The following is an 18,458-nucleotide window of genomic DNA, read 5'->3' as shown; positions in this document are numbered from 1 at the left end:
CCTAGAAAGAGAAAGACAAGCCTAGGTGGACAGCATAAGTTACTTCATAAGGTAATGAGACCCAGTAGAGATCTGCACCCCCACCCCACCCTGGCACAAGTCCCATAATCAAGGGTTCAGCGCAGCACCCCAGGGATAATGGAAATTATGTAAGGGGAAACAAGAATCAAGTGCAAGAATCCCTTTAGGTTAGGAGTACAGTGATGTCATTTTTATTAAGAGAAATTAACAGCTCAATTACACATGAATAAAACATCATAAACAATAAAGCAATAAAGGATGTAGTAAGACAATAGAGAATCATACATCACCACAATCATCAGAGAAACATTACCCATTTGTACTAATATATTCTAAGCTGTGGGGTAATTCAATTGTAAAAAAGGTTATGTGAAGGAAAAAGAAAGAGAAAACGTAGGACAGAAATGAAGGAAGGAAGGGTAAAAGGACACGTGCATTAAAAAATTCTATTTGGGAAAAAGGGTTTTTTCCATCTTAGCAAGTAATTACATTACTTTTAAGTGGAGCCTCATGATCATGAGCTTCCATGGCTGCATTAAATGCGAGCTCTTCTGAGTTCTGTTCTCCAGATTGATGGAGACCCAGTGTTGGGTTCTGATTGCTATAATTGCCTATCCTCGACAGTCCCAAGCTGTGCAAGTTCTGCCATCGCTGCATTCAAATTATGCACACGAGGGCCCTGTTCTTGGAATTTGTATGGGACCAGTGGTGGAACCTCCAGCCATTCGCACATTATAAATCTATCCCCTCAGTGATGACTTGCTCAGATGGAATAACTTCTTAAACCTTTCAGATTTCTCCATGTAGCTTTGAAAGAAGGCAGAGTCTCAAAATGGGATGATTTAGGATATCCGAAAGTCACTAAGTTCTCGGCTATTGGTTACACAAAGTTTTATCAACCCGTCGTGTGTTTAGTTCTGCCAGCTTGCCAACTGCTCCATCCTACAAATCGAGGTCACTTTATCAACCTATTGAGTTTCAAATGGTGGGATATGTGTAGAGGCCAATGCTGTGGAATTAGGCATTTTGCTGCTAAAATAAAATGTATGGAGAGAACATAGGTCAGGACCTCGGCTTGAGTAATCAAGTAAATGGGGAGTATTTTAGATGGGCATGCTTTGTTTACCAGGGAACTCAAAAGGGTCTGACCAGGTGGCAGTGCCACCAAATGCGGGAGAGGCTCTTAGTGTGGGATTGACCTCTCCAGCACAATTTGTTAAAAGACAAACCAGCTTGTAGTGATTTTCTTGAAGTCTATTACATCTTGACAAGCCATAGGAGTGACAATTAAGTACCTGTCTTCCTTTGTGAGCTGGAGTCTCCGCTCTGCCTCCCATGGTGACAAGAAATTTGGTGTTTCAAGGGCTGAATATTTGTAGAATTTTAAATCACTCTAAGGCTGCTTTTACAGATCAGTTTTTGCCGTCCGGCGAATTTAAAAAAAAAACGGATCCGGCAAATGATGCCTCTGGATCCGTTTTTTCCTTACAGACTTGTATTAGCAGCGGATGGACTCACATTTTGTTGGCGAAAATTGTCGGTCTGGCAGCCGGACAAAACGTTTTTTCTGTCCAGCCGGTGCCATCCGGCGTTGTTATAATGGAAGCCTATGGTGCCGGATACATCAAATGACGGAATCCGGCGACGGATTCACTTTTTGTAGCTTTTTCCATTCTGGCATATGAAAATCAATGTCTCTCTCTCTTAGGATCCAATGCCGGATCGGCTAGTTGGATCAGGCGAAAAACTGATCCGTCACATCAGTTTTTCACATTTTGCGATGGATCCGTTTTTTTCAAAATTCGCCGGGTTGAGCCTGACTGTGAAAACCTGATGTGTGAAAGCGCCCTAATTTATTCTGTCTATAAAATAGGCTCAGTCAGTAAATCTGCCCAATGTGTCCTGGTGTGTAACACGTGTAGCCAGTGACATTGTCTAACCTTTGTTTGTTTTAGTCACTAATAGGATGTCAGTGACGTCAGTCCATCAGTCAGTTCATGAAATGTCTTTCCTACTAAATATTCCGCAATCAATAGTGAGTGGTGTTATTGAAAATTGATCGTGTTTAGAAACCACAGCAAGAACCAAGCCATGAAGTGGAGACACTGCAAATTTACAGAGCGGGGGGTCACCAAGTGCTGAGGAGCAGAGGGAAGAAAAGTCACCAAGTCCAATGCCAAGTGTCAGATGGAGAGATGTAAAGTGCTCCACCACCATAGGACTCCGGGCAGTGGATACATGGTTTGTGGAGTAACGGATCATAATTGTGTGTCTGATAGATAAGTTTGAATTTGGCAAATGCCAGGAGAACATTACCTGTCTGACTGCATTGGGCCAGCTGTACAGTTTGGTAGAGAATGGATATTCCCCTATGTTTCTGTAAAGGGAAATCTAATACTTCAGCATATAAGACATTTTGGATAGTTGTTTGCGTCCTGTTGTGTAGGAACAGTTTGGGGAAGACCCTTCTCTAATCCCCATGACCGTTTCCCAGTGACAAGGTCCGTAAAGACATAGTTGGGGGGTTTTGGTGTGGAAAAACCTGACCGACGGCACAGAGCCTCAAACTCAACCCCATCGAACACCTTTAGGATGAACTAGAATGGAGATTATAAGCCCGGCCTCTCCTCCAGCATCAATGTTTGACCTCACAAAGGCTCTTCTGGATGAATGGGTGAAAATTCCCACAGACACAATCTTTTTTTTTCTTAGCAGGAGCAGAGGAATCCGAACTCACCTTAGCTGCCTTTCACAGAAGTCAGACTCTCTAAGTGATTTTTCATCTTTACACGATGCCAAACACAGCCAAGGACAAAAGTAAGTGTTTCATTGTTGACATCCATATATAGTATATTAATATATTTTTTATTAATCTTTGGACTTGGATTTTTTTAATAATAATCGATGTTCATGTGTAAGATCCCATGTGTTTCTATAGCTGAACACTTTTTCCCTTATTGTATGAGTCCAGTATTGTATGCCGCGCCCAATATAACTGGCTACTGTTGTATAAAACAATATTAATTTTGCTCCCATTCTGGACCTTTCGTCAGAATTGGAATAGTGTCATATTTAGTGATGGGTGAGCGTGCTTGGTACTGCTCGATACCCGATCGGGGTGCTTGATCCATATCGGGGTGCTGGAGTGCCGGGACCTGTAAGAAGCTCATTTAAATCATGTGAGCCCCACACCATCCTGAAGCGGGGTATTCCTCTGGTCGTAACGCAGAGACTCCTCTGCCAGACGGACTCTTTGAACTCCAGGGACAGTAGACGGCATGTTGCTCACCAGAAAGTCCTTTGACCTGACCGATCCATTCAAATAAGGAACACAGACACCCGTCGGCTGGGTGCATAAATGTATCCAAAGAGAAAAAAAGTAATGCTGGATCCTTGAGGTAAAAATATCCTTGTTTTTATTTTGAAAATCATTTAAAAAATCACATCAAGGTAGTCAGTAACTGGTTGATGCGTTTCGGCAAGAGCCTTAGTCGTAACAAAAGGACTAAGGCTCTTGCCGAAACGCGTCAACCAGTTACTGACTACCCCAATGTGATTTTTTTGTTAATGATTTTCAAATAAAAACAAGGATATTTTTACCTCAAGGATCCAGCATTACTTTTTTTCTCTTTGGATATACTTCCAATATATGCTCACTACTCGAGTAGCGCGCCAGAGCATCCGACATGCTCGATTCAAGTACCAAGCTCTTGAGCATTTCAGTGCTCGATCTTCACTAGTCATAAATAATTCTAATAAGCATTAAAAAAATTAATCCTATTATATAACAATAAATATATTCTGCAGCCAAACAGTTGACACCATTATCTGCCCAGGGTTTGATGGTATTATTCCATATCTGGTATTTCATAGATAGACCGTAATTGATGATATCAACAGAGGGCTTCCTAAAAATGTAACCGCAAGACCCAAGTGTCCAGTGCAGGAGATTTTATGCTGTACGTATAGGCTGTATATATTCTTAGATTAGAATGCCGTACTCTCATATTCTTGTTTTCCTGCTAGAACAATCTCAGGGGAAATATGTGCAGCTATGATTGCTGAATATATTAGGGAACAGAGACTTTGCAATAGGATTTTGCTAATATGATGTGAAATGGAATATCGCTCACAGCCATCCAGAGCGATCCAACAATAATGCGTGGCTCCGTGGGAGGCGATCCACTTCTCAGAGACTTGCCTGAGAACCTGTAGCGGCAAACAGAGTTAGAGGCAAACTGACTGTTATAATTCAGTCTCTTATCTTCTGACAGATTAAACTTAGCCTCCAACAGAGACTTTGGAATTCATCTCAAAATTAAAAATGCCATGCAACTAACTACATATCCTTAAAGAGGTCCTGTCAAGGGGTTATGAATGTATGTATTTTATTAGAAAAAAATGAATATTATAAAAAATTTCAACTGTGAAAAAATCTACTTTTTTAATTTAAAATGTAAAAAAAAAAAAAAAAAAAAAAGTTTTTAGGGTGCATGGTGCTAGCGTAAATGACTTGGGTAATCTTCTGGTCCAGAAGCTCCAGTCATGCCCATCTACTGGACATTTAAACCCCAATTCTTCATCAATTGAGGTCATTTACATACACATTAAGTACGAAATACATCACTTTTTTCATGTAAGGGCTCACACATATAATCATATTTTATTCTGTGGAGCTGTACACAGCCATCTAATTTTTTTCGTAAGACTGACTCTGCATGTGTGAGCTTGATCCGATATTCGGATCACACTTGGCCATGCAAATCAACGAGTGCATGGAAAACATTGGACTGCACTCGAATGACATCTGAATGCAGTCCGATTTCCACGCACAGACATAATGGAGAAGATGAAGACATTTGTTTCTCTAGCTTCTTCTAATCCAAGAGAATTGGATCACACTATGGTCACATTCTGATCAGACTTTAATCAGAATGTAATTTGCATCATTGACCCGGTTCTCTCGGATGAGAGAATCTTTGGTCGTCTGCACCTGCCTTAATTATTTTTTTTATAAATTTTCGTATATACTGTCATTATAGGTCAGCTAGGCTTAAATTCATTTGTCCTGTTTAAGGGTACACTACAGTCAAAAGTCAATTTGACCAATGTTGCAGCAGCCAGAGAGCATATGACAGTGAGGATCAGAGATTATGTCGGTAAATCAGCTTTAGAGCTGCTGGTTCAGTCATAATTAAAATGTGCTTCCATTTAATTAAATTACACATGACCGCAAATTGCAACTACTATTGATGCTAAGTAATGTAACAGATACAGTAAGATGTGCACAGGAATAGGAAAATATGCCTATACTAGATGGTGGCCCGATTCTAACGTATCGGGTATTCTAGAATTTGTATGTATGTATATAGCAGCCACATAGTATATAGCACAGGCCACGTAGTATATAGGAGCCATGTAGAATATAGCATACAAATACTACATAGCCTGTGCTATATACTAAGTGGCTGCTATATACATACATACATATTGTAGAATACCCGAGGCGTTAATACAGGCCATGCAGTATATAACACAGCCCAAACAGTATATAACACAGCCCATGCAGTATATAACACTGGCCACGTAATATATAGCACAGCCCACGCAGTATATAACACAGCCCACATAGTATATAACACAGCCCACATAGTATCTAACACAGCCCACGTAGTATTTAGCAGTGTGGGCACCATATCCCTGTTAAAAAAATAATTAAAATAAAAAATAGTTATATACTCACCCGCCAGGATCCAGCAAACCTCTGGCTTTGCGCGCGCGGCTGCCGCCATCTTCCATTCCCAGGATGCATTGCAAAATTACCCAGATTACTTAGCGGTCTCGCGAGACCGCTAAGTCTTCTGGGTAATTTTTCAATGCATCTCTGGGAACGGAAGATGGCGGCAGCTGCGCACGCCTCGGCAGACTACGGAGGGTGAGAATAGCAGGGTTTTTTTTATTATTATTTTTAGCATTACATCTTTTTACTATTGATGCTGCATAGGCAGCATTAATAGTAAAAAGTTGGGGACACACAGGGTTAATAGCAGCGTTAATGGAGTGCGTTACCCGCGGCATAACGCGGTCCGTTACCGCTGACATTAACCCTGTGTGAGCGGTGACCGGAGGGGAGTCTGGAGCGGGCACTGACTGTGGGGAGTAAGGAGGGACTAATCGGACTGTGCCTGTTGCTGATTGGTTGCGGCAGCCATGACAGGCAGCTGGCGAGACCAATCAGCGACGCGGGATTTCCATTACGGAAGTTGCAGACAGACAGACAGACAGACGGAAGTACCCCTTAGACAATTATATATATATAGATATATATTTATATTTATTTATTTTTTTATGTATATCATAGAATTGTATTTTTACGTGCAGATCTCAAACCGTAGGCTATATATATATATTCAGACTACATTTTGAGCTTCTGCCATTCTGTCGGAGATATACGTCAGGAATCCCAGTGCATGGCATTTTGGCATTTGCTGGGTTCATTCATTCTTATAAATCCATTTGACATGTTACTGGAGTTTTTGATGGTTAACAAAATCGATATGTGAACAGACCCCACAAAAAATTCACACTGCAAAAAATAATTGTTCCTCAAATGCATTTTATAAACCTAAACTGAGTGTATAATGGCAAAAGCTGTTATTAAATGGAATGACTCATCAGAAAATCACCGATGGTGCAGATCAGATTTTTTTGTTGTTAATTCTTTTTTCTTTTGCACTGTTTTTTTTTTTTTATCCCAATGTTTATTCAAAATATACATTAGAAATCTTGCAATTTCCATACTGGCCACTGAGAATTTTTCACTATCTTCCAGTGGTTTCAGGAAGGAACACGTCTACATTAGCCACAATAGCCACAGACTCTGACCCAATCATTTGCATCGAAGCATCTCATGAGCGTGTGCAAATGCCATTACAAAGGAGGGGGGGAGCTGTGACATCACTGATTGTGATTGGTGGATCCTGTGTTATCAGCTCGGCATTGAGGTGTTACCTGTCATCGTAGTCCTGCCTCTGTTGATAAGGCAACTGCTGAAAACACTTCCTGAAACAGCAAATTAGAGTCTAAAATGGCCCCAGTCACCAATGTAATAATTACAAGATTAAATTTTTTTTTTAATAAAGATCATGATATGAAATAAAACATTTCCAAAAATGATTTAAAAAAATGCCTGTAACACAAAAACCTGATTTAAGAAATTAGTCATTTTCTGATGACATTTTTCCTTTTTTGGGGCACATACCTTCTGATGTCCAAGGGCTCAATAACCAATGTCACTTGATAATTCCAATGGGTTCACAAAATATTTTTGAATTTCCTGTATACTAATTATTTAACTGAATATCTTCTTGTTGTAGACAGTTGTTTCCTTGCTCCCTGTATTCTAGAACCGACGAGTCACGGATTAAGTATCTCTTTCGCTCCCACAGACGACTGAGCGCAGAAGAAGCTAGAAGGTGGGCTCGATCGTTCGATCTTCTCTTGTCTCATAAATGTAAGTACATGAAAGGCAGGAGAGCTGCGTGCTATATATTGCTTGTAAACATCCTGCATTGATTGTTTCTCCCGTGCCTTATTAATCTGGAACGCATACAACTATAACAAAGCTACAATAATGGCCTTGCTGTGCATTGTACTGAAAACGGCAGCACTGTTAAATGAACTCCACTGATGTTCCTGCGGTGGCAGAGATAAATTGCGTAGGTTAATAAAAGTGACATTAGGTTTTCCCCATAGAATAATAGGGAATAGTGCTAGTCATAGAGCAATAGACAGTAGTAATCTTGTGTTTGGCCGCCTGGGGTGCCCATACACGTGCAGGTTTTGATTGTGATTTGCACTGTTTTTTTATGCATCATTCCCTGATTTTGGCTCCTGCAACTCCATTGAAAAAAAGATACAAAACTTAATGAAAAGCTGCACGTGTACAAACGCCTGATGCTGATGTTGGTAAATGTTCCTCACTTGGGCTCAGTCGGTGTGGAGATTAACACGTTTTATGTCGTTTCATCTGCTGTGTATTTCCATGACAAAGATTTCGCACAGCCAAGTTAGCTTGCTACAGCTCCTTGTGTCAATGTAACTTCACTCAATTTACAAGGATTTCGAATAAATGTATTATAGGATAATAAAGGACCCCATGCACATTAAATAAATGTGGGCCAAGTCTGCTGTTTTCGCCCATCATCTTTTATTTATGGGGGCTTACCAAGTGTCCACAAATAGACTATTTTGGGTGATATAAGGATTGGAAGGTGGAATACATTTGCCCAATCCTTTGGTTCGATGGGGAGATATGTTGCTAGCGGATGATTCTGGCATGGCTCTCTCAGAGAACACAGGAGCACTAGGCCCACGGCTAACTAATGTATATGGCCAACTTAACCCCCGCAGCTTTTTTCGGTTTTGCGTTCTCATTTTTCACTCCCCTCCTTTCCAGAGCCACAACTTTTTTTTATTTTTCCATCAATATGGCCATTTGAGGGCTCATTTTTTGCAGAACGAGTTGTACTTTTGAACGACACCATTGGTTTTACCATGTTGGGTACTAGAAAATTGGAAAAAAAATCCAAGTGCGGAGGAATTCCCCCCAAAAAGTGCAATCCCACATTTCCCAGCAGGAAGTACGGCGGCGTCTAAAAATCACTAAAAATTGACAAATCTCCAGGCCCGGATGGGATACACCCCCGAGTACTGCAGGAATTACTGTATATACTCAAGTATAAGCCGTGAATTTCAGCCCATTTTTTTTAGGCTGAAATTGCCCCTCTCGGCTTATACTCGAGTCATTCCCAGGGGTCGGCAGGGGAAGGGGAGCGGCAGCTGTCTAATCATACTCACCTGCTCCTGGCGTGGTCCCTGGACGTCCCTCGTTCTCCGGGTGCTGACAGCTTCTTCCTGTATTGAGTGGTCACATGCCAAAACTCGATTGGCACTGCTACATAGGAGCGAAGCATAGATCGCCTCTATGTAGCAGAATTACAGCATTGCTATGAGCGCGACCACATGGTGGCTTTCACAGCAATCTGGCATCAACAGCCATAGAGGTCTCCTAGTTGTCAGGCTGATGCCTCACTGACCCCAGAACACGTGACGGGGTCACCGGTGCGTGCATTTCCAGCCTAATGGCCTCGTTCAATATAAGAAAATTAAGTGAGGCTGAACACGTCTAGTTGGAATGTAGCTGGAAATACGATGGTTCAGTGAACTGGGTCCTTGCAGTGCTGGGGTTATGGGCTTAAATCCCACCAAGGAAAACATCTACAAGGTGTTTGTATGTTCTCTCCGTGTTTGCGTGGGTTTCATCAAGGTTCTCCGGTTTCCTCCCACACTCCAAAGACATACTGATAGGCAATCTAGATTATGAGCCCACCTGAGGACAGTGATGATGCCTGTAAAGTGCTGTGGAATTAATGGTGCTATACAAGTTGAGTAAAATAAATAAATTAAGTATGCAAATCGCATATTTGTGGTTACGTGACTGCCCGCTCCTGATGCCGACATCGGAAAATCCTGACAGCACAGAGGGTGCGCACTGTGAGGATTCACATGCCTGCAGTCAGAAAGAGTGACTGCAGACTTGAATCCCAAGCCTGGACAACCCCTTTAAGGCCTTATAGGCAATGCATACATGTGTGCACAGAGCCTGTACAGACATAGCATTTAGATGGTACAAAGATGATGCAAATACAAAGGACACTAACACTGTAGTAACAGCAGAGGCATGACAGGCGGATAACCTATATCTGGGTACAGTATAACATACATCCCTAAAGTGCTACGTGCAAAATAAAGTGCCACGATGTATGAAACTGTAACCCATAAAGAGTAGTAGTAATAGTTTATAACCACTTCTATATACGTATAGTCAGAAGATAGCTAGGTAAATAAGATACACCGCCAATCTTACCCATATTAATGTGCCAGTGCGTGTCGCCAGCAGCCCCGATGCGCGTTTCGCGTTGGGCTTCCTCGGGGGGCTGTGAGGAAGCCCAACGCGAAACGCGCGTCGAGGCTGCTGGCGACATGCACTGGCACATTAATATGGGTAAGATTGGCGGTGTATCTTATTTACCTAGCTATCTTCTGACTATATGTATATAGAAGTGGTTATAAACTATTACTACTACTCTTTATGGGTTACAGTTTCATACATCGTGGCACTTTATTTTGCACGTAGCACTTTAGGGATGTATGTTATACTGTACCCAGATATAGGTTATCCGCCTGTCATGCCTCTGCTGTTACTACAGTGTTAGTGTCCTTTGTAGTTGCATCATCTTTGTACCTTGTTTTGCTGTTTTGTATATATGTTATATGTTCAATAAATTTACTATTTTTTGTCTTATACTTGTATATGGGACTCTATTACTCCTTGGTTGTTGTAGGATTGGCTAGTTCGGAGTGTCCTAGTAACTATTAGATTGTCCGTATTAATATGGGATTGTGTCCCGGTATTTTACTGTAGGATATGTATCAGTGGTACCAGTTCATAGCATTTAGATGGGTAGATTTCATTAGCAAGCTCATAGTGACGTTATACAAGTTGATCAGCGCTGGTTTACTGCCCTGATTATGCAGGCGAATGAGTACACATGGGAATAGAATAATCAATAATACTCTATCCTTTAATATTAAAACCTGAGGCCCCGACTGTTTCAGACATCTGCCCATGGGAAGCTATATTAGTGAAATGCCTAGCTCAAAAAAGGGGATTTCTTTGGTTTTGCTGTAGTTTCTTGTTCTTTGTACAAACAGGGGAGTGGTCCTTCTTTCTGAGCTGGACATTTCATCTATATAGCTTCCCATGGGTGGGTGTCTGAATGGTGGGCTCTGATCCTACACTGCCCTTATCTACATTCAGCTCGTCTGACATAAAGTGAGGTTTAAGTATTAGAGGATAGGACCATCCCGATGGGGGTACACCTTGTCGCGGTGGGATGGCGTTTTAGGCTTTGTTATTAAAAAACATTGTTGACTAAGCAGCACCCTGTGTCATTTATATGTAGCATTACTATTTAACTATTTACTTTTAGCTTAGGTTTTGTGTGAACCTGCTCCTACACATTGCACATATACAAACTTATGCTCCGGTTCATTTCTTTGGTTTTCCTATGTGCATGTTAAACTTAAGTAAAATAATTTTGGCATTTTAAAAACAACACAATTAGAAAATATATTGACAATAGAATTGCATATAATAATGCAATATGGTATGCAGATACTTGGTGCCAAATGGTGTAAAAATAATACCACCATAGTTTTCTCACGTAACGGTGGCATACAATGCGGAAAAAAAAGTCATCCAGAATAGATTGCATGTTCACACATCCAGACATATAGGGTCAGGCGTTTACTGGGTGAGACATGAAGGATCAGACATACCGTATAATCATCCATCGAGACCGAGACGTCTAAGGTCAGAGTCAGGCCCATACTTGTATCCTGCATTCACTGCCTTAGGCACCCAAGTCCGACACTGTAAATATATAATTACACACACAAAGTCACACACGTTCACCTAACACTCCACACCTTTTGGACCTTCTTCTTTCCCTTACAGTACAGGGAAATAACCATTTTAAAAGATTCTGCGCCCCAAAACAACTTTGGTAAATTAGATGAGAAAGATATCGCACCCTATTTGTAAGAGACAACTCATGAGTCATGAAACTTAAAAAGAATTCTGCCATTTTGACATTTTTCTAGGTGGTAGCATTTGCTTTCGTGTTGAAAAAAAAATATTTTTTTTATACAAGTGCGTCCATAAATAATGGAGCTAAAATCCCGGCCAATAATCAGTATCTGGTCAGTATTTCACATCAGTATTTGTGAGCCAAAACCAGGAGTGGAACAATCAGAGGAGAAAGATAATAGAAACACGTCGTAAAATGTTGACCAAATACTGAGCATGTGAACGTGGCCATAGGCATCTAATCTCTTGAGATAAATACATTTTCGGTGTTCACATCTTTTTATGCTCCCTTGTATTATATTATTATTGCAGTTTATTCGTAGATTAATACAATATTTTAGTTTTAGAACACCAAAGGCATTTATTAAAAAAAATAGTGTTGGTAGGCCCCGAGCAAAATTTTACAGTTTGTAATTTTTCTTTTCATTAAAAAAAAAAAGAAGAAAAAATGGGATAGATTTTTTTTTCTTTTTCTTCACAAATTAGAGTTACTAGATAATTTTCGCCTCCGCAGGTGAAATGAAACGTTGCAAGTTTCACTGGAATCAGTGGGCAATGATGTGTTGTGTCCTCTCAAGTGGGAGATGCTCTTATAGCCATTCTCCGCTCTTTGAAAGAAAAGATGAGGCTGTATGAAAATGTCTCTTACTTACGGCATGGTGTATGCTATGAGTAAGAACCGTTCAGACACATCGGATCAAAACGCGTAGGCCAATGGTTTATTTTTTTTTTAGGCAAGATGTCCTGCTTTTAATCTTGTGATATGTTTTAATCATCATGGATTGAATAAAGAATTACATTGTTTTTACTTCATCTGAAGATTGAGTGTCGGATTAATTACCCATTATTTCTCTGGGGACCGCTGTTTAAGATTGTCCGATCTTAACCCCAGATGTATTTTTATGGGCAGCTCCTGTGTTTTTTGATGTTCGCTATAACACAACATATACAGGGTGAACCGTAACAACTTTGCCTTTTTTTGTAGATGGTCGCTCTGCATTTCGTGCCTTCCTTCAGACTGAATTCAGTGAGGAGAACCTTGAGTTCTGGATAGCCTGTGAGGACTACAGAAAGACGCGCTCTGTAAATAAACTGTCTGCAAAAGCACATCATATCTTCCAGGAATTCATTGATGTTCAAGCTCCCAGAGAGGTAAGCTGAGATAACAGTCTTCTTATAAAAAGGTATTTTGATGTTCAGTGGTACAAACACAATTATCCTTCTTGAGGACACTCTACTTTGCCGCCTTGCAGTATACATAGAACATTGAAGATGGTTCTCCAAATGTTTAGCTGGTTCCTCTCCAATCGAGTTCTTCTGTTGGGTTGAACTTGGAAGCCAGCTACGTAAAGATTTATGAAAAGTCTGCACTTCTGTGGTGTGGCTCTAGGGTTTACAAGTTGATAAAGTGATATGAAGAGCGGTACGGCAACACTCACCGGTCCAGGTGTGGTTCAAATTCTTTATTGAAGCATTAACACAATACGTCTCGTTCACGGCTCGGGATGGTGAAAAGGAAAGGAGGTGAGCAGGATGTGACGACGACCGTTTCGCGCCTACGTCAGCTCTTCAACGGTTCTCAAGTTGATAACGTTCCCAGCATCAAATATGAACTCAAAAAACAACTTGATTGGGATCGAACTTCAAGATAAAGTTGTAATTTGGGAGCAGAACTAGTTATGTTCTCTCCCTGCCACCTACTACATGACTGTCATCAAGAGCGACATTTGAATTTTTACCATCAGACTAGTAAAGGAAATCTATCACCTAATCTGGGAGCAGCATAATGTGGAGAGCTGATTTCTGAAAATGTGTCACTTACTATGCTGCCTGCTGTAGTTTTGATAAAATCACTGTTTTATCAGCAGGAGATTAACACTAGAGGACAAGTAAACCTGCTGCCATGTAGTCCAACCACGCCCCCATCAGGGATTGGCAGCTTTCAAACCCATGCAGAGAAAGCTGCCAATCAGTGGTGTGGGTGGGGTTAAATAGTGCTCAGCATTTAGAGAACTGCTAGATCTGTAGCAGATAAAACAGTGATTTTATCAAAACTGCAGCAGTCAACCTTGTAAGTGACACATCACTGGAATCGGTGTCTCTAACCCTACATTATGCTGCTCCCAGATTGGGTAGCAAAAACCCGGTGACAGATTCACTTTAATACTGCAATGATCTGCTTAGAATATGCAACTTTTAGGTCAAAAAGTATTTAGAGAACTGGTAAATGTGCAGCAGACACAACTGATTTTTATTAAAAGTTTGACTTCATGTTGTAAAACTTCCAATTGTTTTAGTAAGACGGAGGTCTAATTTTTAATTTTCTTTGTACTATGTTATAGAAATGCCAAATATACAGCAAAGAATATTACGTTCTATATATTCTATATTAAGTTTATAAAGATTTTTGCAGAACCAAAAGACCTAAACCTAACCTGCCCTTCAATAATCACGTACCAACGGGCTATTTTTATAGTGTTTGTCTTGGCATTTCACAGGAACACGATAGATATTTTTAAATGTAGGCATAATATAGCAGCACAACCCTTTGGAATAATTCAGTAAAATGGTTGGCGATTTTAAAAATAATCCCTGAATAACATTTTCTTGTCAGAAGGTCATTACATTCCCTTTAGCATATTCCATCTACTGGTGATTCAGATGTCGAGTAGGTCCTTGAAGTTAAGTCATATGACTCATAAGCCATTCCAATACTCATATCTAGCGTGAATTTATTACAAACGCCTTTAACAAAAATAAGCAATTATACCACAAAGTTAAGCTGATACTTTCCAAATATCATAAAGATTATCTTCTAAGGAAATGATAAATTGATTTGCGTAACTTTAGATGAACATATTTGGATTACAGAAGCTTAGCGGTTTGTAGACGTAAAGGAATTACCCCATGAACAAAGTTCATTTTATTCACTAGATCCTGGAATAATAAGAACTTCCACAATGGGACGTGATTAAAAAAAATGTTCCTGTGCCGAGATAATCTTATACATCTGACCCCTTGCTGTGTACTGTGTAATGGCTGTGTCTGACCGTACTGGAACATGGTGTGATCGTACCACATCTGGGCAGGGGAGGAAGCAAAAGAGAGTATACAAACATTACAGCACAGGATCACAGCTGAGTCACTGCTTAACCCTTTAACGACCAGTGGTATTTCCGTTTTTTGCGTTTCTGCTTTTCTCTCCCCTTCTTCCCAGAGCAATAACCTTTTTTATTTTTCCATCAATTTGGCCATGTGCGGCACGAGTTTTACTTTTGAACATCGCCATGGCTTTTACCATATCGTGTCCTGGTAAACTGGAAAAAAAATCTAAGTGATGCGAAATTGCAAAAAAAAAGTGCTATTCCACAATTGTTTTTTTTTTTTTACCATGTTCACTAAATACTAAAACTGACCTGCCATTATGATTCTCCAGGCCATTACGATTTTGTAAATACCAAACATGTCTAGATTCCTTTTTATTTAAGTGGTAAAAAAAAATCCAAAGTTTGTAAAAAAAAAAAAAAAAAAAAATGGCGCCATTTTCCGAGACTCGTAATGTTTTCTTTTTTTGGGGATCTGGAGCTGGGTGAGAGCTGATGTTTTTATTGATATCATTTTGGGATACATATGATCTTCTAACCTCCCGTTATTGCATTCTATTGCAATGTTGCAACGACCAAATAAAAGTAATTATGGCATTTTAATTTTTTTTCCCGTTACGCCGTTTACCAATCGGATAATGCTTTTCATATCTTGATAGATCGGGCATTTCTGAACTCCGCGATATCAAATATGGGGGGGGTTGCTTTATTTTGAATTAGGCAAAAGGGGGGTGATTTGAACTTTTATATTTTTTTAGTTTTTATAATATTTTTAAAAACTTTTTTTTTTTTACTTTTTATACTGGCTTCAATAGTCTCCATGGAAGATTAGAAGCTGCGATCATCCGATCACCTCTGCACACATAGCAGAGTTCTATTTTTTAACCTTTTAATGGCCCTTTGGAGTTAAGCAAAATGGCAAACACCGCTATTTTTGTGGAATTGAATTCACATTTTGTGGATTTTTGCAATATTTGAGTAGAATTTAATTCCACTTGAACACATTTGCTTGTCTCTAGTTCCAACACAATGAAAAGTCACAAATTACAATAATTTATCACACAATCTACCTCCCACACTTGCGAGAGCTCACATGCATTGATGATCTTAATATTGTCATGTACGACACTCCGGTTCTGCAACTGCAAAAGATCACGCCAATTCATTCGTTATACAAAAACATTAAAATCCATTCTAACAAGATGAAAGGAAGGTAAACAAAACCCGTAGACCTCTGTGTCTCTTTGCAACTTCTTAAGGGGGATTTCAATGGTTTTTGGTAAAGAATCTATCGTATTTTCCGACTTCTGATCAGATCTTATGCCCTTCATTTAAGTAACAAAATCTACTACAGAGTGCCCACATCATAGATACATACGAAGATAAAAATTGGTGTAGACTTTTTCAGAACCTTAAGGTACCTTCACACATAACGATTTCGTTAACGATATCGTTGCAACGTCACGCTTTTTGTGACGTAGCAACGATATCGTTAACGAAATCATTATGTGTGACAGCGACCAACCATCAGGCCCCTGCTGGGAGATCGTTGGTCGCTGGGGAATGATCAGGACCTTTTTTTTGGTCGCTGATCACCCACTGTCATTGCTGGATCAGCGTGTGTGACGCCGATCCAGCGATGTGTTCACTGGTAACCAGGGTAAACATTGGGTTACTAAGAGCGGGGCCGCGCTTAGTAACCCGATATTTACCCTGGTTACCATTGTAAAAGTAAAAAAAAAAAACACTGCATACTCCCATTCCGATGTCTGTCACGTCCCCTGGCGTCAGCTTCCCTGCACTGACTGTCAGCGTCGGTCATAAGGCAGAGCACAGCGGTGACGTCACCGCTCTGCTGCTTGAGACAGATTATACTTGACAGAAGGGAGTGGATAGTAGTTTAGACAGAAGGGAGCCAATACCTATTGGCTGACAATTTGATTCTTAAGGCTAAAACTTTCATTTTGAGAAAACAAAGAATTTTACAAATTGTGTCAGTCATGGAATTTGCCATCAGATGACTCTAAGTTTATTGAAAGTTACCATTTAATGAAATTATGATTGAATTTACCCCATCCTGAGCTCCTAGACTCATATATTCTCTTGTCATTCAATAGGTCAACATTGATTTTCCAACCCGAGAATTGACCAAACGAAACCTTGCGCATCCAACCTTGTCTTGTTTCGACCTCGCCCAACTGAGAGTGCGGAGCCTAATGGAAAGGGATTCCTACCCAAGGTTTCTACGCTCACAAATCTACAATGACCTCCTTAGCCAGACACAGAAGAGCCCTTGTTAGTCATTTGAGTAGCGGCAGAGACAGAGTTGTCTATCCCAAGAAGATCCATCTTGCACTATGACCGAGAAGACTTGAGATGATTCAGTTACGACTGCTTGAGACAATACAGCAGCTTCACTGCCAGTGCTACACATCTCATCTTCATCATCACCTTACTATCCTTAAGTTATTTGTGGATGCTTAAAACAAAAGTCATTTGCCCTGGGAAGGAGAAGATGGAGAGAACAAGAAGAAACTACAAGATTGGTACATTATATACAACTTAAGGAAAGATCCCCGATCCATCACATCAAATATGTTCTAAATTTTTTCATTCTAATTTCTGTAGCAAAATGTCGAAGCTCATTATTTTCACTTTGGTATTTACTTAGTCAATGTTTCACTATGTCCAACTGTAATTAGTGCATTCTTCATAGAGTCATACACTTTATTATTATTATTATTATTATTATTATCATTATTTATTATTATAGCGCCATTTATTCCATGGCGCTTTACATGTGAGGAGGGGTATTTTAGACTTTTTTCTTACTTTTAAAAGACATAAATAGACTTACAAATATTTCACTTTCAACCAGAGCTTCAGATGGAAGTTAAAGGGGAATCTGTCAACATTATTTCACCTCTAAACTATTTATATGTGCATGTAGCTCTTTCACAGACAAGTCCAGAAATACCTTAACATGGCCAGTCCATTCCTCTGTTACTGGGAAATATGAGTTTGAACTAATATGCAAATTCATTTGGTGGATCTGAAGCCTCTGTCACTCCAGCTCTATTCCCTGCCCAGTACCGCCTCCTACTGCTGCTTGACTGATGGCTCCTTTGCATGAAGTCACAGAGACAGTCAGTCAAGCAGGAGGGGGAGGTGGTACTCAACAGGGAATAGAGCTGGAGTGACACAGGCTTCAGACCTACTATAGTCCTTCAGCCTCATTTGCATGTTAATTAAAACACTGATTTCATAGGTAAAGATGAATGGACTAGCTATGGAAACGTATTGCTGGACTTGTCTTTGAAAGAGCTACATGTGTATATAAATAGCTCGGGGTGTGAAATCTGCTGACAGATTCCTTTTCAACTTGAAATGTCTGCTTTCAGAGTCAACAATGGGGCTTCACAAACAAAGGAAATATCAGAAGAAGCAGGTAATTAAAATACATACCTAAGAATGTTGTGTTAGAGCGAGTGATGATTCATGTTACACACTTTAAAATGGAGGTCAATTAATTAGCTTTACCTTCAGGTCATCAATTACCTTAACTATCTTGACGTCGTTATAATAGGAAGTCATTCATTGTACGGGTGTAATCTCCAAGG

The 18,458-nt window shown here is 40.1% G+C and overlaps 1 protein-coding gene across 2 annotated transcripts in view; it reads left to right on the top strand.

Annotated features, from left to right (window-relative positions):
• LOC138647477 (regulator of G-protein signaling 8-like) overlaps positions 1–17,774 on the top strand; it is a 33,363-nt gene extending 15,589 nt beyond the window's left edge. Inside the window, exons 2-5 of one of the 2 annotated variants that reach the window (XM_069736482.1) lie at positions 2,734–2,838; positions 7,470–7,534; positions 12,720–12,886; positions 16,956–17,774. In XM_069736482.1, the coding sequence (XP_069592583.1) occupies positions 2,734–2,838; positions 7,470–7,534; positions 12,720–12,886; positions 16,956–17,138 (520 nt within the window). In that variant the 3' untranslated portion in view covers positions 17,139–17,774. Of the gene's footprint in view, positions 1–2,733; positions 2,839–7,427; positions 7,535–12,719; positions 12,887–16,955 lie in introns of both variants that reach the window. The other variant, XM_069736481.1, reaches the window with a different exon arrangement.
• The last annotated feature ends 684 nt before the right edge of the window (positions 17,775–18,458 follow it).

This window comes from Ranitomeya imitator, chromosome 8, assembly GCF_032444005.1.
Source record: "Ranitomeya imitator isolate aRanImi1 chromosome 8, aRanImi1.pri, whole genome shotgun sequence".
Taxonomy (NCBI): Eukaryota; Metazoa; Chordata; class Amphibia; order Anura; family Dendrobatidae; genus Ranitomeya; species Ranitomeya imitator.
The sequence above is the reverse complement of the archived record's forward strand: the minus strand, read 5'-3'. Positions and strand labels throughout refer to the sequence as shown.